General features: G+C 47.5%; 7 protein-coding genes across 7 annotated transcripts; 5 read left to right on the forward strand and 2 right to left on the reverse strand.

Annotated features, from left to right (window-relative positions):
- Window positions 1-430: 430 nt before the first annotated feature.
- PGRI_089520 (CheY-like superfamily) lies at window positions 431-5783 on the reverse strand (the record flags this gene model as incomplete). Its single annotated transcript, XM_040796665.1, has 9 exons — window positions 431-757; window positions 810-1107; window positions 1160-2209; window positions 2265-2957; window positions 3012-4229; window positions 4287-4350; window positions 4846-5374; window positions 5433-5580; window positions 5761-5783. The coding sequence occupies 9 exons, from the start codon at window positions 5781-5783 to the stop codon at window positions 431-433; spliced, it is 4350 nt and encodes a 1449-aa protein (XP_040650095.1).
- A 910-nt stretch (window positions 5784-6693) lies between these two features.
- PGRI_089530 (trehalose-6-phosphate synthase) lies at window positions 6694-7958 on the reverse strand (the record flags this gene model as incomplete). Its single annotated transcript, XM_040796666.1, has 3 exons — window positions 6694-7112; window positions 7204-7574; window positions 7627-7958. 3 exons carry the CDS (start codon window positions 7956-7958, stop codon window positions 6694-6696), a joined length of 1122 nt encoding a protein of 373 aa, XP_040650096.1.
- Window positions 7959-9027: 1069 nt separating this feature from the next.
- On the forward strand, window positions 9028-11956 carry PGRI_089540 (FAD-dependent oxidoreductase; the record flags this gene model as incomplete). Its single annotated transcript, XM_040796667.1, has 4 exons — window positions 9028-9207; window positions 9279-9502; window positions 10131-10189; window positions 10344-11956. The coding sequence occupies 4 exons, from the start codon at window positions 9028-9030 to the stop codon at window positions 11954-11956; spliced, it is 2076 nt and encodes a 691-aa protein (XP_040650097.1).
- A 753-nt stretch (window positions 11957-12709) lies between these two features.
- On the forward strand, window positions 12710-14073 carry PGRI_089550 (ferritin-like domain-containing protein; the record flags this gene model as incomplete). The annotated part of the gene is made up of 5 exons (XM_040796668.1): window positions 12710-12794; window positions 12850-13035; window positions 13092-13181; window positions 13232-13749; window positions 13831-14073. The coding sequence occupies 5 exons, from the start codon at window positions 12710-12712 to the stop codon at window positions 14071-14073; spliced, it is 1122 nt and encodes a 373-aa protein (XP_040650098.1).
- A 399-nt stretch (window positions 14074-14472) lies between these two features.
- Window positions 14473-15654, forward strand: PGRI_089560 (Zn(II)2Cys6 transcription factor domain-containing protein; the record flags this gene model as incomplete). The annotated part of the gene is made up of 1 exon (XM_040796669.1): window positions 14473-15654. One exon carries the CDS (start codon window positions 14473-14475, stop codon window positions 15652-15654), a length of 1182 nt encoding a protein of 393 aa, XP_040650099.1.
- Window positions 15655-16857: 1203 nt separating this feature from the next.
- PGRI_089570 (GMC family oxidoreductase) lies at window positions 16858-18910 on the forward strand (the record flags this gene model as incomplete). Its single annotated transcript, XM_040796670.1, has 4 exons — window positions 16858-17103; window positions 17171-17350; window positions 17418-18426; window positions 18486-18910. The coding sequence occupies 4 exons, from the start codon at window positions 16858-16860 to the stop codon at window positions 18908-18910; spliced, it is 1860 nt and encodes a 619-aa protein (XP_040650100.1).
- Window positions 18911-19541: 631 nt separating this feature from the next.
- Window positions 19542-20175, forward strand: PGRI_089580 (putative vacuolar transporter chaperon Vtc1; the record flags this gene model as incomplete). Its single annotated transcript, XM_040796671.1, has 2 exons — window positions 19542-19575; window positions 19829-20175. 2 exons carry the CDS (start codon window positions 19542-19544, stop codon window positions 20173-20175), a joined length of 381 nt encoding a protein of 126 aa, XP_040650101.1.
- Between the last annotated feature and the right edge of the window lie 1032 nt (window positions 20176-21207).

Genomic DNA, 21207 nt, shown 5'->3' on the forward strand with positions numbered 1-21207 from the left:
TTATACAACACTGCTCCCGACTTCATGAACCTGCTATTGAAGCAAGTATGTAGTTCATTTTGAGCTTTTCTTGATAATGTACAACATACACAACATGCACGACTAACGAGAGAGGGGTAAGTATTGGCAAGGCCAAGACGGAGCAGAGACATCCGAGGGATATGATTTGCACAGAACTACAGGGATTATTCCAAGATTGTCCGTATAGAAATCCGGGGATCCTTGGCATGTGTCACATTTATCAAATTACGTTATGTACGTGGTAGGGGTCTGGAGCAGCTTGAGGACAAATCAGTCAAAATATGTATTAAAACTGAGAATCGAAATGTATTCCCGTTAATCGAATACAGATCTGAAAATTGAAAAAGAGCACCCAACACCATGCTATGCAAGGAGGGTATAGGACCAGCCATCCGAAATTCAAATGGTATCATGCAAGGTTCATAAGAGTTTTAAGAGCGCGAAGGGAGAGGGGTTTAATGAGATAGTTATTGATACCAGCCGTAGCAGCCTGGTCCTGGAAGCCAGTGGAGGAAACTCCAGTGACAGCCATGATGCAAGAGGGGTTGAGACGATGTTCGCGTTCGAATTCGCGAATCTTGCTCGTAGAGACGAGACCGTCCATCACCGGCATTGAGATATCCATTAAGATGAAGTCGTAGTGAAAGTTGGAGGATTTGTATTTCTCCAGTGCAACGAGGCCGTTGTGGGCTGTGTCGTAGCTGCAGTTGATTTTGCGCATGAAGGTGGCCATAATCTATTGTATGTGTTAGTGGACTTCGGACCTGGGAAGCGGCGTGGGACAGTACCTTGACATTAATTTCATTATCGTCCACAATGAGTACATGAGCCAGTGCTTCCTTGCTGGGAGATCGAGGTGTGGTGATGTCCACTTCTTTGGATGAGCTCATTGATTCATTCGAAGGCTCGGGAATCCCTTTCTCGGGGATATATGAACCTGAACCCGAGTCTGAGCTATTTTCCGTTCGCGTCTGAGGAGGCATGGGGGAGGAAGTACGATTGGGTGTAGGTGACGCGGTTGGTATTTGGATTTCGCGCCACTTCATGATTGTTTCAACAGCATTGTAAATTTTCTGTGGTCCGAACCTGCAGAAAAAATTAGTTTTCATTCCAAAAGAATTGATAAATTGCAACTTACGGTTGGGCGACGCGGATTATGTTGACAGAGAGACTGTCCAATATGATTGGGACATTGCCACTTAGCACAATGAAGAAGTCAATGCCATTTTGAGCCGCAAGTTCGGAGATACGTTGGTTATTTTCATCCATAGCTCGTCTGAGTAGCTCTTGCTCAATGACAATGACCTGGCCACGAGCCTCCTCGATAGAGTTAGCCAGAGAGATATTCCACTTCATCTTTGTCATGAAGATGTTTGCCAGTGCACTCTGAATGGAAAGGTTTCGTTTCCCTTCGACAGTGAGTATTCCAGTGGGTGCCTCGGTAAGATCAGGGTAACCATTGAAGCCTACTAGGCATGCATGCATCGGGGTGGTTCCTGGCTGAGTAGTTGATGGAGCCGGGCTATCCTCCGGACCAAGACTAGCCGGTAGGTATTGAACGGGGATGTAGACATCGGCCTGAGTCCCAACGCGCAATTCACTCCTCACATTCACATGCCCCCCGAGCGACATAACCAATTGCTGTACCGTGCTCAAGCCCAGCCCGACACCTTCAGACAGCGGGTCTTCTTGCGAGAATGGGGCAAATAGCTTGTGCTTGATGAAATCGGGCGCGATTCCGCGGCCGGTATCAGTGACTGAAAGGCGAACAAGGGGGGATTGGGAGTCTGATCTGTCCCTCGCCTTTGATAAAGCGATTTCGATGAAGCCAGCTGTTGTCCACTTCATCGCGTTGCCGAGAAGGTTCATCACGATTCTTCTCCAGGCACCTGGAAAGGACCGAATCATCCAAGTGTCCGTTTGGTCGACTCGTATGACAATAGACATCTGGCTGTGTGCGCTGGAATCCTTGGTGATTGAATCGGTTGCTTCTTTGTTGGATGACATCCTTTTAGCGAGCTGGCTCACCTGCTCAGGTGCTCGCTGACCGGTGTACAATATGTCTGCAACTTCTTCCACCAAATGGCTAATGTTAAAATCGGAAACAAGGTTGGCCGTGTCATTTTCCGAGGTAAGTTCATTAAGGGTATTCGAGTGTCTCAAGTTGTTGACTTTGCAGAATTCCAACCTAGAACATATTAGTACAATTTCTAGATCCAAGAAGCTTACTGGGGTCAACTGACATATGATTCGTTGTGTCCAGCAAGGTCAATCCAGATTTCTCAATCATCGTCACCATCTCTTCTTGTGATCGACTAAGAGTGGTGGCATGTAATAATTCAGCACTCGCCAGTATCCCGTGCAGTGGTGAACGAAGCTCGTGGCTGACAGAGGATATGAAATCGAATTTTGATCTCTCAGTACTTGCCCAATGAATTCGGGAAACTTCAGAAATCAAAGAATCACCAAAGACTTTAAAATAGTGCAACTCTTCGAGCCCAAGCGCTCGGAAGCTGCTTGTCGTCCATACCAACACCCCGGAAAGCCAGCGAGACTTATTCCAATCCCACAATGGAAGGAAAAGGGCGGATTTAGCACCGGGAAGACATCGTGCAAGATATTTTGCACAAGTGTGGGTGTTGTGATCAGTTGAGAGATAATCACTCTCGTCAATAGTCTCATCTAGGCTCAGGATCTGACCTTGGGGGAAGGCCTTAATCATTTGCTGAAGCAATCCCTGTGGTATGCTAGGTTTATTATTCGGATCAGAATTCCCTTTAAATGGCAACTTTAGCGCACAACTCAGAGTATCACATGGAAGGTCGAATTCCTGTGACGCAACCCGAGGCATTCCGAGGGGACTAGGCAATGGTGCAGCAGGGAAACTGGGATCGGCAACCGTCAATGGCTCGTAGGTTTCGGGCTGTTCAGGTACACTGATGAAACAAATGTTATTAAATGCCACTCGGTAGCTAGAGTGGGGTACTCACAAGGCAAAATTAGTTGGACAGGCATCGAGAAATGCAACCCCGTCCAGATCCATAGAGTCCCGGAGCAACGCACTTGCACGCGAATAGATAGACGAAATGCCCTCGTATATGGGCTTGCTCTCCGTCAATGATAACTGCGAGAAGCTTTGATCGATACCCTGAGATGCAGTGGTCTCTCCCGACTTCAATGCTTCGCCCTGAGACTTTTCTTCGCCGGGGCTCAGTACCATCGGTTGATCTGAGAAACCCGAGTACAGAGATGAAGGCTCAGTTGTGGTGTGCTGATCCTGCAAGAAGAACATAGATTCTTCCCCGGCGAGGGTCGAGGAAATTGATTTTCCGGATTCATGGGAAACACATTGAACAGCGGGACACAATGGCGCATCAAGAACCGGGGTGGTGTCGGAGTCGTCGCTGGCGTCCACAGTGGTGGCGGCAATGTCATGTGGTACGAGATTCGCTGCATTGACGCTAGACTGAAGACGGCCATGGTTAGAGGCCTCTGCTGGATCAAAGTCTACATGATCCTTGACAAAATTGGTCAAGCCCTTGACCAATTTCTCAGTTCGGATATGAGCCTGCCTCATCCGCACGTTCTCCAAGTGTAATCCGATGGCATCTGCCACTTCCTGGAGGTCATTGACCTGATCATCTCCGAATTCTGTCCATGGTTTGTTGTCGACAATGCAATAAGAGCCCAGAACGTATCCAGATGCACTGAATAGGGGAACTTCAGCATAAAATCGCATGTGCGGCCAGTCTCGAACGTAAGGTCGGTCCTTGAAACAATCCTCTAGGGTGAAATCTCGGATAATGTAACGCGTGCGATTGGCGGTCACATTGCTGGTATCGATATTTTCCGTCGCACGGCCTGTGAACAAACGGACGGTGTGAGGACATACACCCCACACCAGGTCCAGCGACCGTGCTCCGAGATAGATACCATCTCCTGGTTTGTGGCGGTTCTTATCTCGCAGCGATACTGAGCCTGTCGTTTCGGCAATGATATGTTGGGTTTCTCCGTCAATTATGGACACGAAGCAGCGATTGGCATTGAAGCGGAGGACGCCGAGCTGGGCGAGTGCATTGAGTGTAATATCCTTTGCTAACTCACAACCTGCGGGCTGTTCATCTCCTGTCGGTGCTGCGGGGGTCTCTTCCTCCTCAGAGTTTGTACCATCAGGTGCCGGGAATGCTTGAACCACTGTACAGTAATATCTATTATGGCAATTATCAGTGATGATCAGTGGGACAGAAAGACCGAACGCCACAAACCTCGACAAATCACGGATGCGCTGACGCTCCGGATCTTCTTCGGGGGTATGAAAGGCACTTACGCCTGCAGAAGTCATAATAGTTACTGGCTCATAACTAGTCACCAAGTCGCGTTGAAAAAGAAGGGTTTCATAAATCAAGATTCAAATTCCCCATGGGCGGGTATCGCACGTGAAGTGTCAGAAAACCTGGCGTCCATGTAAATTCCCCACTTATTTTGGTATAGACAATGTTCATTGGGTAGTTCAGAAAATTATTGTGGTCACATAGGCCGAGAGGAAAATCGGGTCCAGACTCTTTTTGGGCGATTGGTTGGCGCGGGGTGCCGATAGTCACCTGATATTATCTGATATCAACGGTTATTTCCTTTTTAGGAAAAATATTTACTTCCTTTCATATCAGGCCATTGTGGCTTCAGTAACTACAATAATCTAGAGCATCGTGGATTTACCTGTCTCAAATCAATATTATCATATATTAATCCCTCAGAATTTGGGATCTTGCACTAATCAATGTCTAGCATACACTTCCCCTGCCCCATTACAACTGCCATCCTCACAGGGTTCCGAGGCCGCCATAATACTAGCCTCTACAATAAGATTTTGGTTGTATGCATCCGTTATGGCACTGTACCAAACTCTGGCCATCTTGCTGTAGCCACAATTGTTTGGATGCATGGGGTCAGCTTTGCCACCCACGGTATAATCAACCGGCCACGAAATCAAGGTGTCTTCTTTAACAGACGATGGAGGATTCATCTCTGCCAACGAGATTGACACGCCCTCCTTCCGCATTGCGGTCACCAACTCTCGGTACTGTTCATTGACTGCGAGGATATTGGTAGCAATCTCTGCTTGGAAAGATGGGATGAGAGTTGACAAGATGATGGTTGTCTTCTCCATGCCATCATAATGCACAATTTCTTCGATCATGGCTCGCATGCGCGCACCGGCATTAGGGATGTCAAGCTGAAGTATGCAATCATTTGCTCCGGCATTGATGAGGACCACGTTTGGTCTATAAGGGAAGGAACCCCGGGCGGCTAGTTGAACTTCAGTGATCACATCCCCGGGAGTCGCTTCAACGGCCTATGGAAGTATAATAGATTAGCATCATTCATATATCCAAATGCGTTTACTGACGAACATTGTCTTGCATGTTACCATGATGCTTGGTGCCCACCATATCAACTGACCATCCATCAACCCAAAGCTGATCACGGAGGTACTTGCGATAGCCATTGCCATCCTCAGAGTTAACACCCCAGGTAATTGAGGCCCCAAGAGATAGGATTCTCAGTTCAATTAATTTATCCTCTCTCTTAAACAGCCCAGTACGTGCAGGTTGTATTAAAGAACAGATTTGGATAGGATTGGAGGAATTCCCCAGTGCTGGCGTTATGGATAACGGAGAACTGATAACCCCCGTGGTAAAAGATAAAAGAGTGAAAAGATAAAATATCAATGGCACAGACCTCCCCGAGTATGTGTTGGCCATGATTGGCAACTGGTTGATTCAAGAGGCAGACTTTTTGAACCCAAAGTCTTTTTGTTCCGGCTGCTACTAGGCTTATATACTCCAAAGCACAATGCGTGCATTGTGGAGGGGCTGCATACATTCATTCTTTGGGATTTTTGTGCTGAGCATCCCTTATCATATATTATACGAGTGATGGGAACATTATCCATATTCCGCAATGGGTCATAAGCAGGATCCTTGGCCCACCTGGGTGTTCCCAAAAGCACGGCTGGGGTGCAGATTACAATGAACTGGTTTAGGTAGACACTCTAAAGGATTGGAGCCAGTATGTACAAATCTAACACACGTACTCCATTGGCCATATTGAAGACTCGCCTTACAGAGAGCGGCAAAAGCGTATGGTCTTAGCTCTCATATATTCTTAGATAAGGGGATGAGATTTAGGTAGATTGTAACACTCTTAGACCTACACAAACCAATAGAATGGCGTGGGTAAAAATGAAGCTAATATAGCTGAAGGAAACTAGTCCTAGCGGTATGCGCTGAATTTGACCGAGTCGCGTGTTGATTTGACGCTTCTTGTCTAGGAACTGCCTACAATAGTTAGGGGCCAAGATTCCAATTATTACTGGGGCGCTGATATACACAACCCCTACTGGAAATATCAGGTCCATTTTCCTAATTAGGTCAACAAAGCTCCCCTTGCCGCCCATCTATTGAAAGTTCCCATATCATCTACTCCGTACTGAGACTATATGTAATAATAAAAAGAGCATAACTATTGGATTTGGTTGTACCCAGAATAGTTGCCATGTCAAAAGAACATTGGAACTACTTAAAGCTACCTAATCTATTTCTGAAATTTATTCAGCTCTCCAACGAACGTCTCCGTCCATTTCGCACTGAAAATGGGTGTTAGCTTTGCTAATTACGAATTTTGGCGGACCTCTGGTAGGACAGGAGGAACTTGAGGTGGAAGGATGATAGAGAAGATGACAACTAACCTGGTGTTCGTGGTGACAAAACTCCGCAACTTTTCATACAATTTCTTCCTTTCCTTCTTCTCCATTGTAAGAGCCTCATAAAGTGCATTTGATAGGCCTTCTGCATTAGCAGGATTAAACAATAGACTGCCATGCTTCAGGAAGACTGCTGCACCGGTAAACTCAGAGAGCACCAACACACCGTGTCGTGCCTCTTGGCAGGCGACATACTCAGAAGCAACTAGGTTCATCCCGTCCCGGCGTGAAGTGAGGAGACAGACATCAGACACTGAATACAGAGCTGTAAGCTCCGCAAAAGAAACCGAGCGGTGGATGTAGAGCAAGGGTGTCGATTTGGGAGTAGCTGCTTAGTCCTTAGTATGAAATTTGTAGATCTGCCACGCCCCTGTACCAGAAGTGGACATGCAGCAGGATGAATTTCTGAAGACACTTACCATATTTTCCAGTGATCTGGCCCACAAGCTTGTTCACTTCTTCCTCCAGGTCCTGGTACTTCTTGACATCTTCACGACTCGGAATGGCGATCTGTATTAACACCACTTTTTCGCTCCATTCAGGATGTTGATCAAGGAAGAAACGGAAGCCCTCCAATTTCTCAGGCAATCCTTTCGTATAATCCATGCGGTCCACGCCAATTATGATCGTTTTATCCTTGTACTGGGCCTCGAGCTCCTGGATTTTAGCCTGAACCCCAGGATCCTCGATTGCAGAAGCAAATCTCTGGCAGTCAATCCCCACGACATATTTATCAATGGTGATCGTACGGTCGTTATAGTGGATCTTGTCGCCTTCAATATCTGCCCCACTAGTAAAATAGTTAGTCACTTGCCATTTGAACGGTACTCCTCGGACATTACATGTGAGAACTGCAGGCACCAGCGAAGTTCGCCTTATACTCATCTGTATGGAATCCAATGACGTCGCTACCCAGGACTCCATCAAGCAACTGTTTCTGGACGGGGAGGCCTCTCCAAAAGTCATCTGCTGGGAAAGGGGTGTGCAAAAAGAATCCTATAGGACATCTTTTATTCTGCGCATGTAGGCGCTCACGCAGCAGACGTGGCAGGAGGAGTAGGTGATAATCGTGTACCCATATTAAGTCACCATCCGCTGCCTCCTCACTGATCCGATCAGCGAAGATCTCATTAACACGCTGGTACGCGTCCCACGTCTCATTACCGAAAGACATTTCCGACTGATAATGTAATGTGGGCCACAAAACACCATCTATGTATATCTGGTCAGCGTGGTGAATAGAGCCAAAATATAGGTCACGTACTGGAGAATCCATTGTAATGACTCTGAGCTAAGCTCTCATCTAAGTATATTCCGGCGGCATTTTCTTTGGCTAAGGCTTTATCCACACTTTCTCTGTCCCGTTCATTTATCTCGACCCCGGGCCAGCCTAACCACAGATAGTCAGAAAAACTCAACCCCTTAAGAGCGGTCACCAATCCCCCGCTAGATGGAACTGCCTCATAACTGCCGTCCTTGAGCTTGACGGAAAGTGGAAGGCGGTTTGAGGCAATCAAAAGTCTCGGCTGGTTCTGAGCAAAGGGGGTCATTTTTTTTTCTCGATCAATAATTGAGCAAGTTATTTTCTGTTCCTTCTAGAATCCTATATGAATCTGTATTCATTTGTATTCGTTGGATGTAATGGAAAAGAAATCCAAACTTATTTTAACGTGTTGTAAATCTTGGCAGATGTCATCATTGATGGACAAAGGATTAAGTCAAGCAAATCATTTCAATGTAATGAACCAATCTGAATTTCAAGAAAGGACCGGTCAAGACATGGTATTGGTCACCAATAGATCGTAATGTTCCAGATTATAATTTAATTTTCAAGATATAGACAAGTTTAGACAGGTTAAGTGCAGTGTTAACAAGGAAAGCAAGGAACTGTACCTAGAAGATCACCAACTCAATTGCAACCAAGGGTTATCAGATGGCTTATGACGTCGTGCGTGGTCGACAAATGAAGTAAAGTAGAAGTAGCAAGGGGTGGCAAGATTCATTCTCAAAAGGAATAAAAGTGTTATGCTCCTGAATTTTTATCTCTCTCTTTCTCAACAATTACTAAACTACCCATCTCTTCATCTAACTTGTAAGTAAAAACCCCATCACTTTTACCAGCACTTCATATTGCCTTTCTACGCCTAAACCCACTTGCCGGCCTATAATCATATTCTCGACATGTCCCCTTCTCACAGCTGACTTATTTGATCATTTTCCAGTCCACACCCAACTCTATCAAAATGACAGACGGCACAAACAGCAGTAATAATCATCCCACCACTTCTACCTCCGGAGGTGCCAGTGCCAAACCCACACCTGCAAATAATGCCGGTGGAGGATCTGGCTGGGGCGATCCCGGTTTTGTCAAAGGCGGAACGACTGAGAAAGCAGATACAGGATTAGGACTAGGCCATGTTGCTGTAAGTGACAGTGTTTACCATTACTTTGAAAGAGTCGTTTAGATCATGAAGCTAATTGAATTGAATGCCAGGCTAACAATCCTGCGAGCACAACTGGCAAATTCCTTGGACTGGAGGATCAGACGGGACGCGCCGAGCACAAGTACTTGGAACGTGCAGATTTGGCAGCCAATGATGTCGAACCTACGAACAGTGGGGAGCCAACTTGTGCAACTGAAGATCATAGTTTCATGGAGCGAAAACCTGGGGGTCCGGACACCTTACCCGGTTGGGATGCTGCAAAGAATATATTTAAGTGAGTCTATAAGAATAAATCATGCAATTACCTCGACAGTGAAGGTCGTTTCAACTCCATCTGCAATAATCAACCCATATGTTCCAAGACTGTACCAGTCTAGCTAGACAGTGGCCACAATAGTTGATAAGTCATCTATAAAACATATAAACAACATTGATATATCCTTATAGTATATAATTCGCACCCTTAACAGAGCAAGTCGCATCGTTATGATATCATGGCCCAATTCATGATGGATATTCGAGGCGTGACTCGATTACCCCGCGATTGTAGACCTGTAGAACACATAGGAACCAAGGTACTTCAGAGGTGTATAGCCTGTTTAAGTAGGCTGGGCATACCTCCAGGGCTGTTCGGCCTCACCTAGATTCTTCCATGATGTCACCCTGAATCCTCAATTGCCATTTCCTTCATAAATTTGAACTAACTTGATCTACTTACACATAGTATACCAGTTTGTCCAAGGCGTCAACTGTTTCATTTCCAGGTTGAGTTTGTAACGCCAATGATAATGACAGTTTTGTACGTCATCAACCATACCTACAAAGATGAGAATGAATAATAAAAACCCCATGAGTGGTGACAGATGAAGCTCGCATTTTGCAGACAATATTAATTCTTACAGAGCTCATGTTGTGCACTCTAAGACCACAAACACGCTTATTGAAGCCTTGCTTGAACAGGGTCATATACGTTGCTCCTCTCTCGACTCTCCATTCAATCGCGAAGCTCAGTACTGCGCGACCGAAAGCACACCACAAGCCCGATCATTTGAAGCAGTTCCCGATACCCAATCATCTATCCAATATTAAACCAGCAGCTGCTACTATGTCGTCAGTTGCCCAATTTCTCAACACCTCCGGCGAGAAAGATCCGGTATGGGTTCACCAAGTTCCATACTCCAAACACCCTGAGTTTTCACCCCTCAAAGAAGACATTGAAACGGATGTCTGTATTGTCGGAGGTGGAATCGCTGGAATCTCCATTGCTTATGAACTTGTCAACCGCGGATTAAATGTCACATTGCTCGAAGCAAGAAAAATACTTTCTGGAGAGTCCGGGCGTACCAGTGGCCATTTGTCCAACGCTCTAGATGATGGATACACAGAAATAGCCAAGAAGCACGGCAAGGAGAATGCGCGAATTGCCGCGGAAAGCCATACCTGGGCCTTGAACCGAGTGGAAGAAATAGCCAGGAACCTCAACATCGAATGTGAATTCCGCCATCTCCCAGCGTACGAAATTTCCCAATACACCGTGGACCATCCAGATTACCAAAAGGAGATCGACTCCTTGAGGGAGGAGGTCAAATTGGCAAAGGATCTTGGCCTACCAGTGAGCTTCCACGATGACTTGAAAGTCCAGGGTTGGGACGGCGGCCTGGACCAGCGAGGCGGAGCTGTTTTCGAGAATCAAGCCACATTCCACCCAACAAAGTACCTCGTCGGGGTTGTTAAGTGGCTGAGGAAACAGCCCAACTTCAAATGTTTCGCGGATACCCGAGTCATGTCACTCACCGAAGAAGGAGTCGAGGTCTTGGGTTTCGGAAACGAACGAGTCACTATCCAAACAGAGAATGGTCACAAAGTCACCGCAAAACAAGCCGTCCAGGCAACATGTGTTCCTTTGCAGAAGCTCGCTGTCATTGCCCAGATGGAATACAATCGTACCTACTGTATCGCAATCCGCGTCCCTAAAGGATATATCCAGGACTGTCTACTTTACGATCAGGCCGAGCAGTACAAGTATCTTCGTCTTACAGAGTGTGACGATAAGGATGACTACCTCGTCGTTGGCGGCTGCGACCATAAAGTCGGCCAAGAAGATACCGGCGGTCGCTTTACAGAGTTGGAACAATGGGTACGCGCCCGGTTCACTAGAGCTGGGTCAGTGGACTACGCATGGAGCGGCCAGATATTCGAGCCTGTTGATTACATGGCGTACATTGGAAAGAATCAAGGCTCTAAGCACTCATACATTGTCACCGGTGATAGTGGCAATGGACTTACGCATGGTGTTCTGGCTGGGAAGCTCATCGCCGACGAAATCGGAGGGTTGACGAATCCATGGAGTCAATTGTACGACCCGCGTCGCATGGCCAGCGTGGCAAAATCGCTTCCATCGATGCTCGGTCATGATCTTGAGATAAATTCGCAGTACAAGCGCTTCCTACAAACCGATATCACGGATATTGAAGATCTGGCGCCCGGCACAGGCGGGGTCTTGAATAAAGGCTTTTCTCAGCCGATCGCGGTCTACAAAGACGAAAATGGAGAGGTACACGAGCGCAGTGCACTTTGTCCTCACATGAAGGGTGTTGTTTGTTGGAATAATACCGAGAAGAGCTGGGACTGCCCTGTACATGGGAGTCGGTTTAGCAAGGATGGAGTTTGTGTTGAGGGGCCAGCTAAGGGTAATTTGCAGCCTTTGAAGAAGCAACAATCAGTTTAAGAGGAGTCGCCTAGGAGAGGTTCAAGTTGTATGCGAATTTACGTGGAGCCAATATATGGAAGGAACAACATGATATACCTCAAGTATGCGATAGGACATGTTCTTTTAGAAAAGTGATTTGGTGAATTGGGCTCGCCTCGGTCTCGCTCCCGCCCTCGGTCTCGTTCTCGTTTAGGATCTTTGCTCTAGCTATCCCCAGTTTTTATATCTCTCTCGATCTCGGTCTCGCTATCGCCATCACATCATGCACTTATAAGCCCGAGAACTCAATAAGCTTCTTTAGTATGCAAAGCTCTGGCTTTATATTACCCTTTAGGCATGATCTACCCAGGGACAGTTCCCTAAGTACCCCAGATTTGATCCACACTGGTTCCTGCAGATAATATTTTGTGGAACCTGGGTCTTCCTCTTGTCCCTGTCGGAGTTATTGTTCACATCGATCTGAATCTTCCGCCAACCCTTTCTCTCGATCTGGAATCCCTACCGCCGATCCCAGTCTTGCACCTGAGATGTCAACCATATATCAGCTAGGAAACCTACAAAACAAGGAAAAGAATAACTAGTTTCTCCTTGGCTAGGTGATTCCAATGGCTGAGCCCAGAATAAGGGTTCATACCTCGGATCTCCAAATTGCCGGTGAGGCAGCTATAAAAGACATGTCCCTCTACCTGAGAATGAGCTTGACTGTCCTTCATTTACAGTCATACTTCCAATCCAGGCACAACAATATCTCCAAAGTTTTACCATCACATAATGAAGTTCACTAATCTTGCTCTCACCGGGGCTGCTATCGGTCTTACCAACGCCAGCCCTGTCTCGAAGCGTGCTATCAGCGATGGTATGTCACCCCCTACCTAATCAGCTTTTCATCCTCTAATGTTCTTCTTCTTTAGCCAACGTCCTCAACTACGCCCTCACTCTTGAGCATCTTGAGGCATCTTTCTACGCGGAGGGCCTCAAGAACTACACACAGGAGGACTTCATCAAGGCCGGCATGAAGGACCCTTTCTACGCCAACCTGAAGGAGGTTGCTTCCGATGAGAAGGAGCATGTTGATTTCTTGACCTCCGCGCTCAAGGGTAGGTCCCTGTTACTCGACCCGCAAACTAAAGAACACTACTCTAACGTTTTCTAGCTACCGGTGCCTCTCCTGTTGCCCGATGCACCTACAACTTCCCATCCACCGATGTCAGCGGGTTCCTAGCCCTTGCCAGCGTTCTTGAGGGTAAGAATACATCCAACGATACCAACAATCACCACTAATTACCTCTCCAGGTGTCGGAGTCAGCGCCTACCTCGGGGCCGCAGCCTCCATCATGAGCGATACCTATCTAACAGCCGCCGGCAGCATCCTTACCACAGAAGCACGACACAGCGCGTACCTGCGTGCCGCGGTCGGCGAAGTCCCCTTCGCCCAGGCCTTCGATAACCCCCTCGGCTTCAACGAGGTGTACACGGTCGCCTCTCCTTTCATCGCCTCATGCCCCTCCAGCAACGGTGCACTGCCCGTGAAGGCTTTCCCCTCGCTCATGATGACCTCGATGGACGCCGTCATGACAGGTTCGCAAGTACATCTTATGACTGGCAGCAGCTTCGACGCAAGTACCAGCGACGTCCACGCCGCCTTCATCACCGTCACTGGTCCAGTCTGGGCTCCTCTCAAGTCTATGGGTGATGGAAAGTTCACTGTCACTGTTCCTAAGGGTGTTGCGGGACAGAGCTATGTCGTCCTGACCAAGGGCAACAAGCAGGCGACTGATGACAATATTGTTGCTGGTCCTGCCATCATCGAGGTAAATTAAATTGCCTTTGGTATCTTTTGTTGGGTGCTTCCTCGCCCCTTTTCGCAGGGCTGATGTTGCTTGTATTGATAGATTGGAAAGAAAACGGCTCTGGGTACCCCGAGTGGTATGGCCGCTATGGGTATGGGTGGCAAGAAGAATATGACTATGCCTACTCCTACTCCTTCTCGGTCTATGACTAGCCCCTGGAGTAGCTCTTCTGCTACTGGGTCTGCTTCCGCGTCTCCTGTTTACGATGGCGCTGCTCAAAAGATGTCCAGTGGCATTATTGGTGCTGTGGCTGCTGGTCTTGTTGCTGTTGCGGTTCTGATTTGAGTGCGGTTTCTTTTCAAATTCCGGTTGAATTATCAGAGCGGCTGGGATTTGATGTTTATCATATGTCTAATAATAGCTTTATGACAATGAGCGGCTAAGCCTTCGGATATATATATTCCAAGGGTATCTGGTCCGTACCAACAACACATGCATATAATAATGCAATTTCAGTACTCCGTACTAGCAATATTGCCGAGAATGTGGATAGATCACATAAGATCCCACAAAATCCTACAAAATACAAATACTAAGTCCCAACTCGACCCATATACTTCCCAAATTGTTCTAGACCCGGGTCACATGATACGGGGGAACATGCCAAAGGTCCCGGGTAATTTCTCCCATTCATGCGAAATACACACTTGTCTTCATGATTGGGCTCATGAATGAACTTTAAACATGCCTCTCCGCGCCCATACCAAATCCCGCAACGGGTGCGATCAATGCAGAGCCCGGCGGGTCAAATGTGACGAGCAGGGCCCACCATGCTCAAACTGCACAACCCGCGAGTTAAAATGCACATACTTCAAAGTCGCTGCCGCTCGTCGCACTAAACCACATCTTACCCCACCCAGCTCAACACCCGCGCCCCGGTCTCTAGATGGTCATGGCTCGCCCGTATCAGCGATGCCGGGTCCAGCCGGTTCAACAATCCCGACGCCGACCCAAACAAACTCATTCGGTATCGACAATCTAGAACTAATACACAAGTTCGCAACAGAGACATATGAAAGTCTCTGCATCAGCAAGTCAGAAACAAAAATATGGCAAATAACAGTCCCAAAACTCGCCTTCAAACATAACTACCTGATGAGCGGGATCTTGGCGCTAGCCTCAATGCATATCGCAACAACATGCGAGCCATCAGAAGGACCACTCAAGTACTACGAAACAGGGTTGCAGTACTACAACCGCAGCCTGACACCATTCCGTAATGCGATCGATACCATCACCCCGCAAAACTGCGATGCGGTATTCGCGCATTCGATCGTTATGATCGCGATTAGCATCGCGTCACCCCGATTAATTGTCTCGAAAGACGAATCCACCAGTATCACAGAGAATATCGTGATACTATTCCAGCTGTTGCAGGGCGTGAAGAAAATCATGCAAGTCAGCAAGTCATGGATTAAACTTGAGTTATTCTCGCAGGGCGAGTATTGGAAGAAGACACCTACCGAGCTTGATCCAGATACGGAGGCTGCGCTGACGCATCTGGCGGCGTTGAATGATCAGGTCATGATTGGGATTTATTCCAATCAGCATGGCATTAATAAGAATGTCATTGCACATTTGAGGCATTGTTATGCTAAGTTTGCGCGCTCAGCAGATCCGGCGCCGGTTCTTGCTTGGCTTGCGGCTGTTGACAAGGACTTCGTCGATAGCCTCCGGTGTCGGCAGCCGTTTTCATTGCTGATTCTTATGTATTGGGGGGTGTTGTTGAGGGAGCTTGATGAGCAGCGGTGGTGGGCGCGAGATTCGGGTAGAGCTCTGGTATTGGAATTGTTTGCTGCTTTGAGATCTGGAGATCCAAGGTGGGAGAGGGCTCTTGCTTGGGTGCAACGGAAGATGAAAGTTTGAGAACTGAAGTGGTGACTGGGTCATCTAGGATTTTGGAACGCAGTCGCATGGATGACTCGTGGGACTAATACATTACACATATAGCATTTTTGAAGCGATTTACACAAATATACGATCCCTTTCTTCTCGACTGGTCGGGACTGAGAATTGCCGCCAATGAGCGTGTACATCAGTGGATTTTCTTGTCAACCGCCAAGCCTTCCTAGATGAGGTGGTCTCTGAGCAGTGAGCGGAATCTTTATACCCTACGCAACTAGACTGTGCGGCTGATAAACAACAAGACGGACCAGATTATGGAGTAATTTATTCAGCCGCAAACAGCACGATTCAAAGATTCCCCCACCTTCGTCGACCGTAGCACCAATAGCATCTACTATCGTTATATGGGCGGTTGATCGGCGACCTGTCACATTTAGAAGTATGTTTTCTGGCCAGTGATATTTTGCGCTTTGGCAGGATCGGCGCGATCTAAAAAAATGGCTTTGCCAACGGGGACGATCTGCAGTGCTGAGGGCACGCAGTTGCCGCTGATCCTACAACAAATTGGCTCTAGTGGGTAATTAGGGGGGCCTCCGCGCAGCTGCAGGACGCGGCTGACAACAAAACTTGGCGATTTTAACCAATCTTTATCTTCTCTTCTTGGGCGGATCCTATGGAGGTTACGTGGCGAATTCATGGCCAGTTCAATCGATTAGGGGTTTCAGTATTCGGCTTAAATCCGGAGTGAATACGGAGTACAACATACGGATTACTTCACTAGTATATCCATAGATGATAGAGTCTTGTACCCAAAGGGTATAGTGGGCGTTTCAGCTGCAGGTTTGTGGAAACAGGAGCTATGTGGGGATTTAGGATGGATTTTCTTGATCTGGAATTTGGTGAAGAAATATTAAATTGGTATGAGAGTATGACATGTCTGCAGAATGCACAATATAAGTTACAATATAGGGCTTTTCCCCGCATTTCCCCGATGGCTGCGGAGTCTAAGCCTCACTGAATCTCATTAGATGGGCGCCTTAAGAGGATCTTTTAGTGTCTCTTGGTATATTTTAGTCTCTCCTAGTCTGTTTTAGTATACATAGGAGCTGAAACTTCACCCCCGCTGTTGATCCAACCTGAATTTGGCATTCGTTACCCCTCTCGTACTTATTTAACCTGTAGATCACCGTAACGCTCTTCTAACAAGTCTGAACCATAGACATAATGGCCGAAAATCCTACCTGCCCCGTCGAGGAATTCACCCGCACGATATTTGACTATGTCATCTGCGGCGGCGGGACTGCAGGACTCGTCCTCGCAGCACGCCTCAGTGAGAACCCTGATATAACCGTGGGTGTTATTGAGGCGGGCAAGTATCTCATTGGAGATCCGTTGGTTGATACTCCTGCTACATTTTCACAAATGTTTGAGAATCCTGAGTATGATTGGTGTATGTATACAACACCACAGGTAGGTTTATTCTGAACTCCACTGCATCTCTGTTTTCAATGCGCTAACTGCTTTCCTGGGGATATAGGAAGGCAATCGTGGCCTGACCCACCATATCCCACGAGGAAAGCTCCTCGGTGGATCCAGCGGCATCAATTATATGATGTACGTGCGAGGATCCACGCAAGACTATGACGACTGGGCGGAGATATTAGAGGACGATGGGTGGTCCGGAAAGTATATGCAGCAATATATGCGAAAGCATCAGGTAGGATCTCAGCATTTCCATTTTCCATCTGGTTCCTTTCCGGTCATCAAACTAACGAGATGGAAAGACTCTCGAGCCAATCGACGAATCCATCACCGATCGCTCTACAATGCCATTAGTAGGCGAATTCCACGGCACCAGTGGGCCCGTCCGCACCGGCTTCAATGATACAATCCCACCAGTAGAGAATGACATTATCAAAGCCTGTGAGGACGTAACCGGCATCACGAGCAAGCCCATCGACCCATGGAGCGGAGATCACATCGGCTTCTACCACACACTCGGCGCAGTGGCCCGTACCGGTCCGAACAAGGGCAAACGCAGCTACGCCGCACGGGGATACTATGAGGCGAACCGTGCGACTCGTCCGAACCTAAAAGTCCTCTGTGAAGCCCTCGTCAACCGTGTCGTACTGGACGGTAACAAAGCCACCGGCGTAAGCCTCACACACGACGGAGTGGAGTACCAAGTTTCTGCACGGCGCGAGGTAATTGTCAGCGGTGGGACACTCAAGTCCCCCCAGATCCTCGAGCTATCGGGAATCGGCGACCCGGAGATCCTCAAAGCCGCAGGTGTCGAGTGCAAGGTCGCCAATAGCGGCATCGGCGCAAATGTTCTAGACCACGCCATCACCCTCAGCGTGTTAGATGTTCACCCCGGCGTTGTCACTCTTGACACTCTGTCCCAAGTGCCTGAGGCAATGGAAGCTGCCGGCAAGCAGTATGCCGAAACCAGCGGTGGGCCACTCAGCTCTATATGCAGTATGCAGGGCTTCTTCCCAGCGAAGAAAATCCTCTCCGAGACAGAGTTGGCCGATATCATCCAGAGCATTCGTGATATCAAACCGACTAGCGCGTTCCACGCGAAACAGCTCGCGCAGACTATTGCACACCTGGAGAGTGACCACTCTGCCAATATGCAGCTTGTTACCGTGACAGCTTCCATGGATCCGCAAGCCATAGGTCATCAAGCAAAGATAATTGAACCGCGTTCAGCTGATCAGCTGGCTGGTTTGACCTTGGCGCTTTGTATCCAGTACCCTGTGGCTAGAGGAACTATCCATATTGAGAGTGCAGGTGAGTTAGAACTAAACACGAAACCTTTATACCAGATCAAGATATACTAATACATCCAGACCCAACCAAACCCCCTGTCATCAACCCCAACTACGGCGGCCACCCAGCCGACATCTCCCTTCTGGCGGCGTTCCTGCGCTGGGGCGATAAAGTCGCCGAATCAAAGCACTTGGAGTCTTCCATCCTGCAGCGCAGGTACCCTGAGCCCAGTGTCAACTTGCAGGATATGGATGCGGCCCGACAAGCAGTGCATGATCTCGTTGCTGGTGAGTACCATATTAGCGGGTCTGTTGCTATGGGTGATGCGTTGGATAGTAGACTGAGGGTGAAGGGTGTCGAGGGACTGCGTGTTGCGGATGCATCAGTGTTCCCAAACAATGTTTCTGGCAATATTGCTAGTAGCGTTTACGCTGTTGCGGAGAAAGCAGCGGATTTGATTCGCGAGGATTGGGATTTTAGGGCTGGTAAGGCGACTATGACCTAGTCTTGTTAGTATTCTAGCTCTCGTGTTTTATACTTGAACAAGACATATCGCGAATATTATCCCATCCGAGTAAAAGTGGGCCTATTCTAGACCTTCAGTGCTCGGGCCTCGTGAAATCGGCTCGGAAGTCTTAACAAAGTCTTGCCGACCCATTTTTCTCGGGGCGACATCGGGAAAAGATGTGAGAAAGGATCTTGTAAATGCAATCTTGAGTCATAAGTGCATTTTCCTATTGATTCGGAGGATATTCGGATGATATGTGTTGATAGTAATTTAGTCGCGTGCTTCATTTCTCGGGGCATTCGAGTATCAAGAGATGGAGTTTTAAGATCAAGCTTTATAGGAATATGATATGATTAAAACTCCTTACTTATACAACATATAAAAAAAAAAAAAAAACAAATTAAAAAAACCTAAAGGGCCATTCTATATAGTCACCTGATCCTCTCAGCAAATCGTGGGCGCACGTGCGAGAGAGCTGTATCCGCTAGTCCCAGTACGGAACAAGAAGCTCTCAACTGTCCTGCCCGCGCTAATTTGCCTCTCCCTCCTCGTTTGAAATTGGATTTTTCTTCTGATACTGTCCATACCTCAATTTACAATATCTTCAATCCCAATATCTACACATCCAATGTCTAGCCAACCTCTCCTCCAAACCGCTCCGGGTAAGTCCGACGACCTCCGACCTCAGCAGCTCCACAGCTCAGCCCGAGAGTCAATTTACCTAGACCCCCCACCCAGTGTTGGTTGCTGTGTGGTTATTCTGCTTTTCTAGACTGTGCCTGTCATTGCAGTGTTGGCGCCCAAGCGTTACGCCGACCAACACCGCGATAACATCACCAACCAGAAGCAGAACGACCACACCCCCATCCCAACCAACACCAGTCTCCACCTCGAGCACAGCTAACGATGCACCAGGCAAGCGAATCGCCCTCCCAACCCGCGTCGAGCCCAAAGTCTTCTTCGCAAACGAGCGCACCTTCCTCTCATGGCTGAACTTCACCGTCATCCTGGGCGGTCTAGCCGTCGGTCTCCTCAATTTCGGCGATCGCATCGGTCGCATCTCCGCAGCCCTCTTTACCGTCATCGCAATGGGCGCAATGATCTACGCGCTAGTGACATTCCACTGGCGGGCACAAAGTATCCGTCGGCGCGGGCAGAGCGGTATCGATGATCGCTTCGGTCCTACCATCCTCGCCATTGCCCTACTCGCCGCTGTGGTTGTTAACTTCATCTTGCGTATTCGGGATGGACAGATGAACTAGGAGTGTGGATGGATACGATTGTTTTCTTTTTTTATCTTGGATCGGGGATTTGATTCCCGATTGGCCTATCTGAATATCCATTATACCATTACGTTTGGCCCATTCTCGCTCTCTGTTCGGCCATGTCTGTTTTATGTATTCGGCGTATGTTGGTCTGCTTTATGCTTATGAGGCCAGAATGCCTTTTACGTGCTCGAATCGAGCGTCTGTCTTTTCTGTTAATATATTGGCGTTGGGATTTTGCTGTGATAAGTGAAAATGATTGAAATTGTCAATATATATATATCTCTCCGTGGACACGCTGGGTCGCAACTCGGATAAACTCAAAGTTCCGATAAGCTTGCGTAGCCTTTTACTAAGAGAAATATTACTGGAGGATTTTGTCGAGTCAGAACTATAAGTTCTCTGGCAAACATATTAGTACCTCCAGAAGTTGATAGCTCACCAAAATAGAAAATATTTCCAATCCCTCGCATCAGGATAAATAATTGTCCACAAATGGTCCAGATAATGGTTGCACTACGGAGTAAACACACAATGTCCCTCGAGAAACCCAGACTAGGTTGATATTTGTATTTAAGCCACTCGGTTAGATTTGTATTGTGATTTGATGAAGGGTATTTGGTCAACCTTGGAATCCATATTTTGGGTTTGGTCATGATATATGTTGTATATATATATTGTAGGGTGCCAAGAAGTCGGGTGTTAGGAGGCGCAGTAGAAGGTTATCGAGATAATAAGCGATTTGGTTTTTTTTATCAGATATTATTTTGGAATGTCAACTTCGGGAGATAACGGTGTTTTCAAGGGATAACACGTAAACAGTTGTTTACAGTCTCTGCATAGCCCACGGAAACGTGGAAACCCCTAGCATATGTATACAAACTAGGAAGTAAGTACTCCATACTCTAGATTATAAAATAATGGATATACATACTAGAGAAGCAAAGATTAAATAAATTAAAAAGACGGGGAAGAGTTAGGGTTGTCGATCAGAGAGCCTCGGAGTTCCCGATTTGAAGGCAAAAGGGC

Source organism: Penicillium griseofulvum, assembly GCF_001561935.1.
Source record: "Penicillium griseofulvum strain PG3 chromosome Unknown contig_12, whole genome shotgun sequence".
Classification (NCBI taxonomy): Eukaryota; Fungi; Ascomycota; class Eurotiomycetes; order Eurotiales; family Aspergillaceae; genus Penicillium; species Penicillium griseofulvum.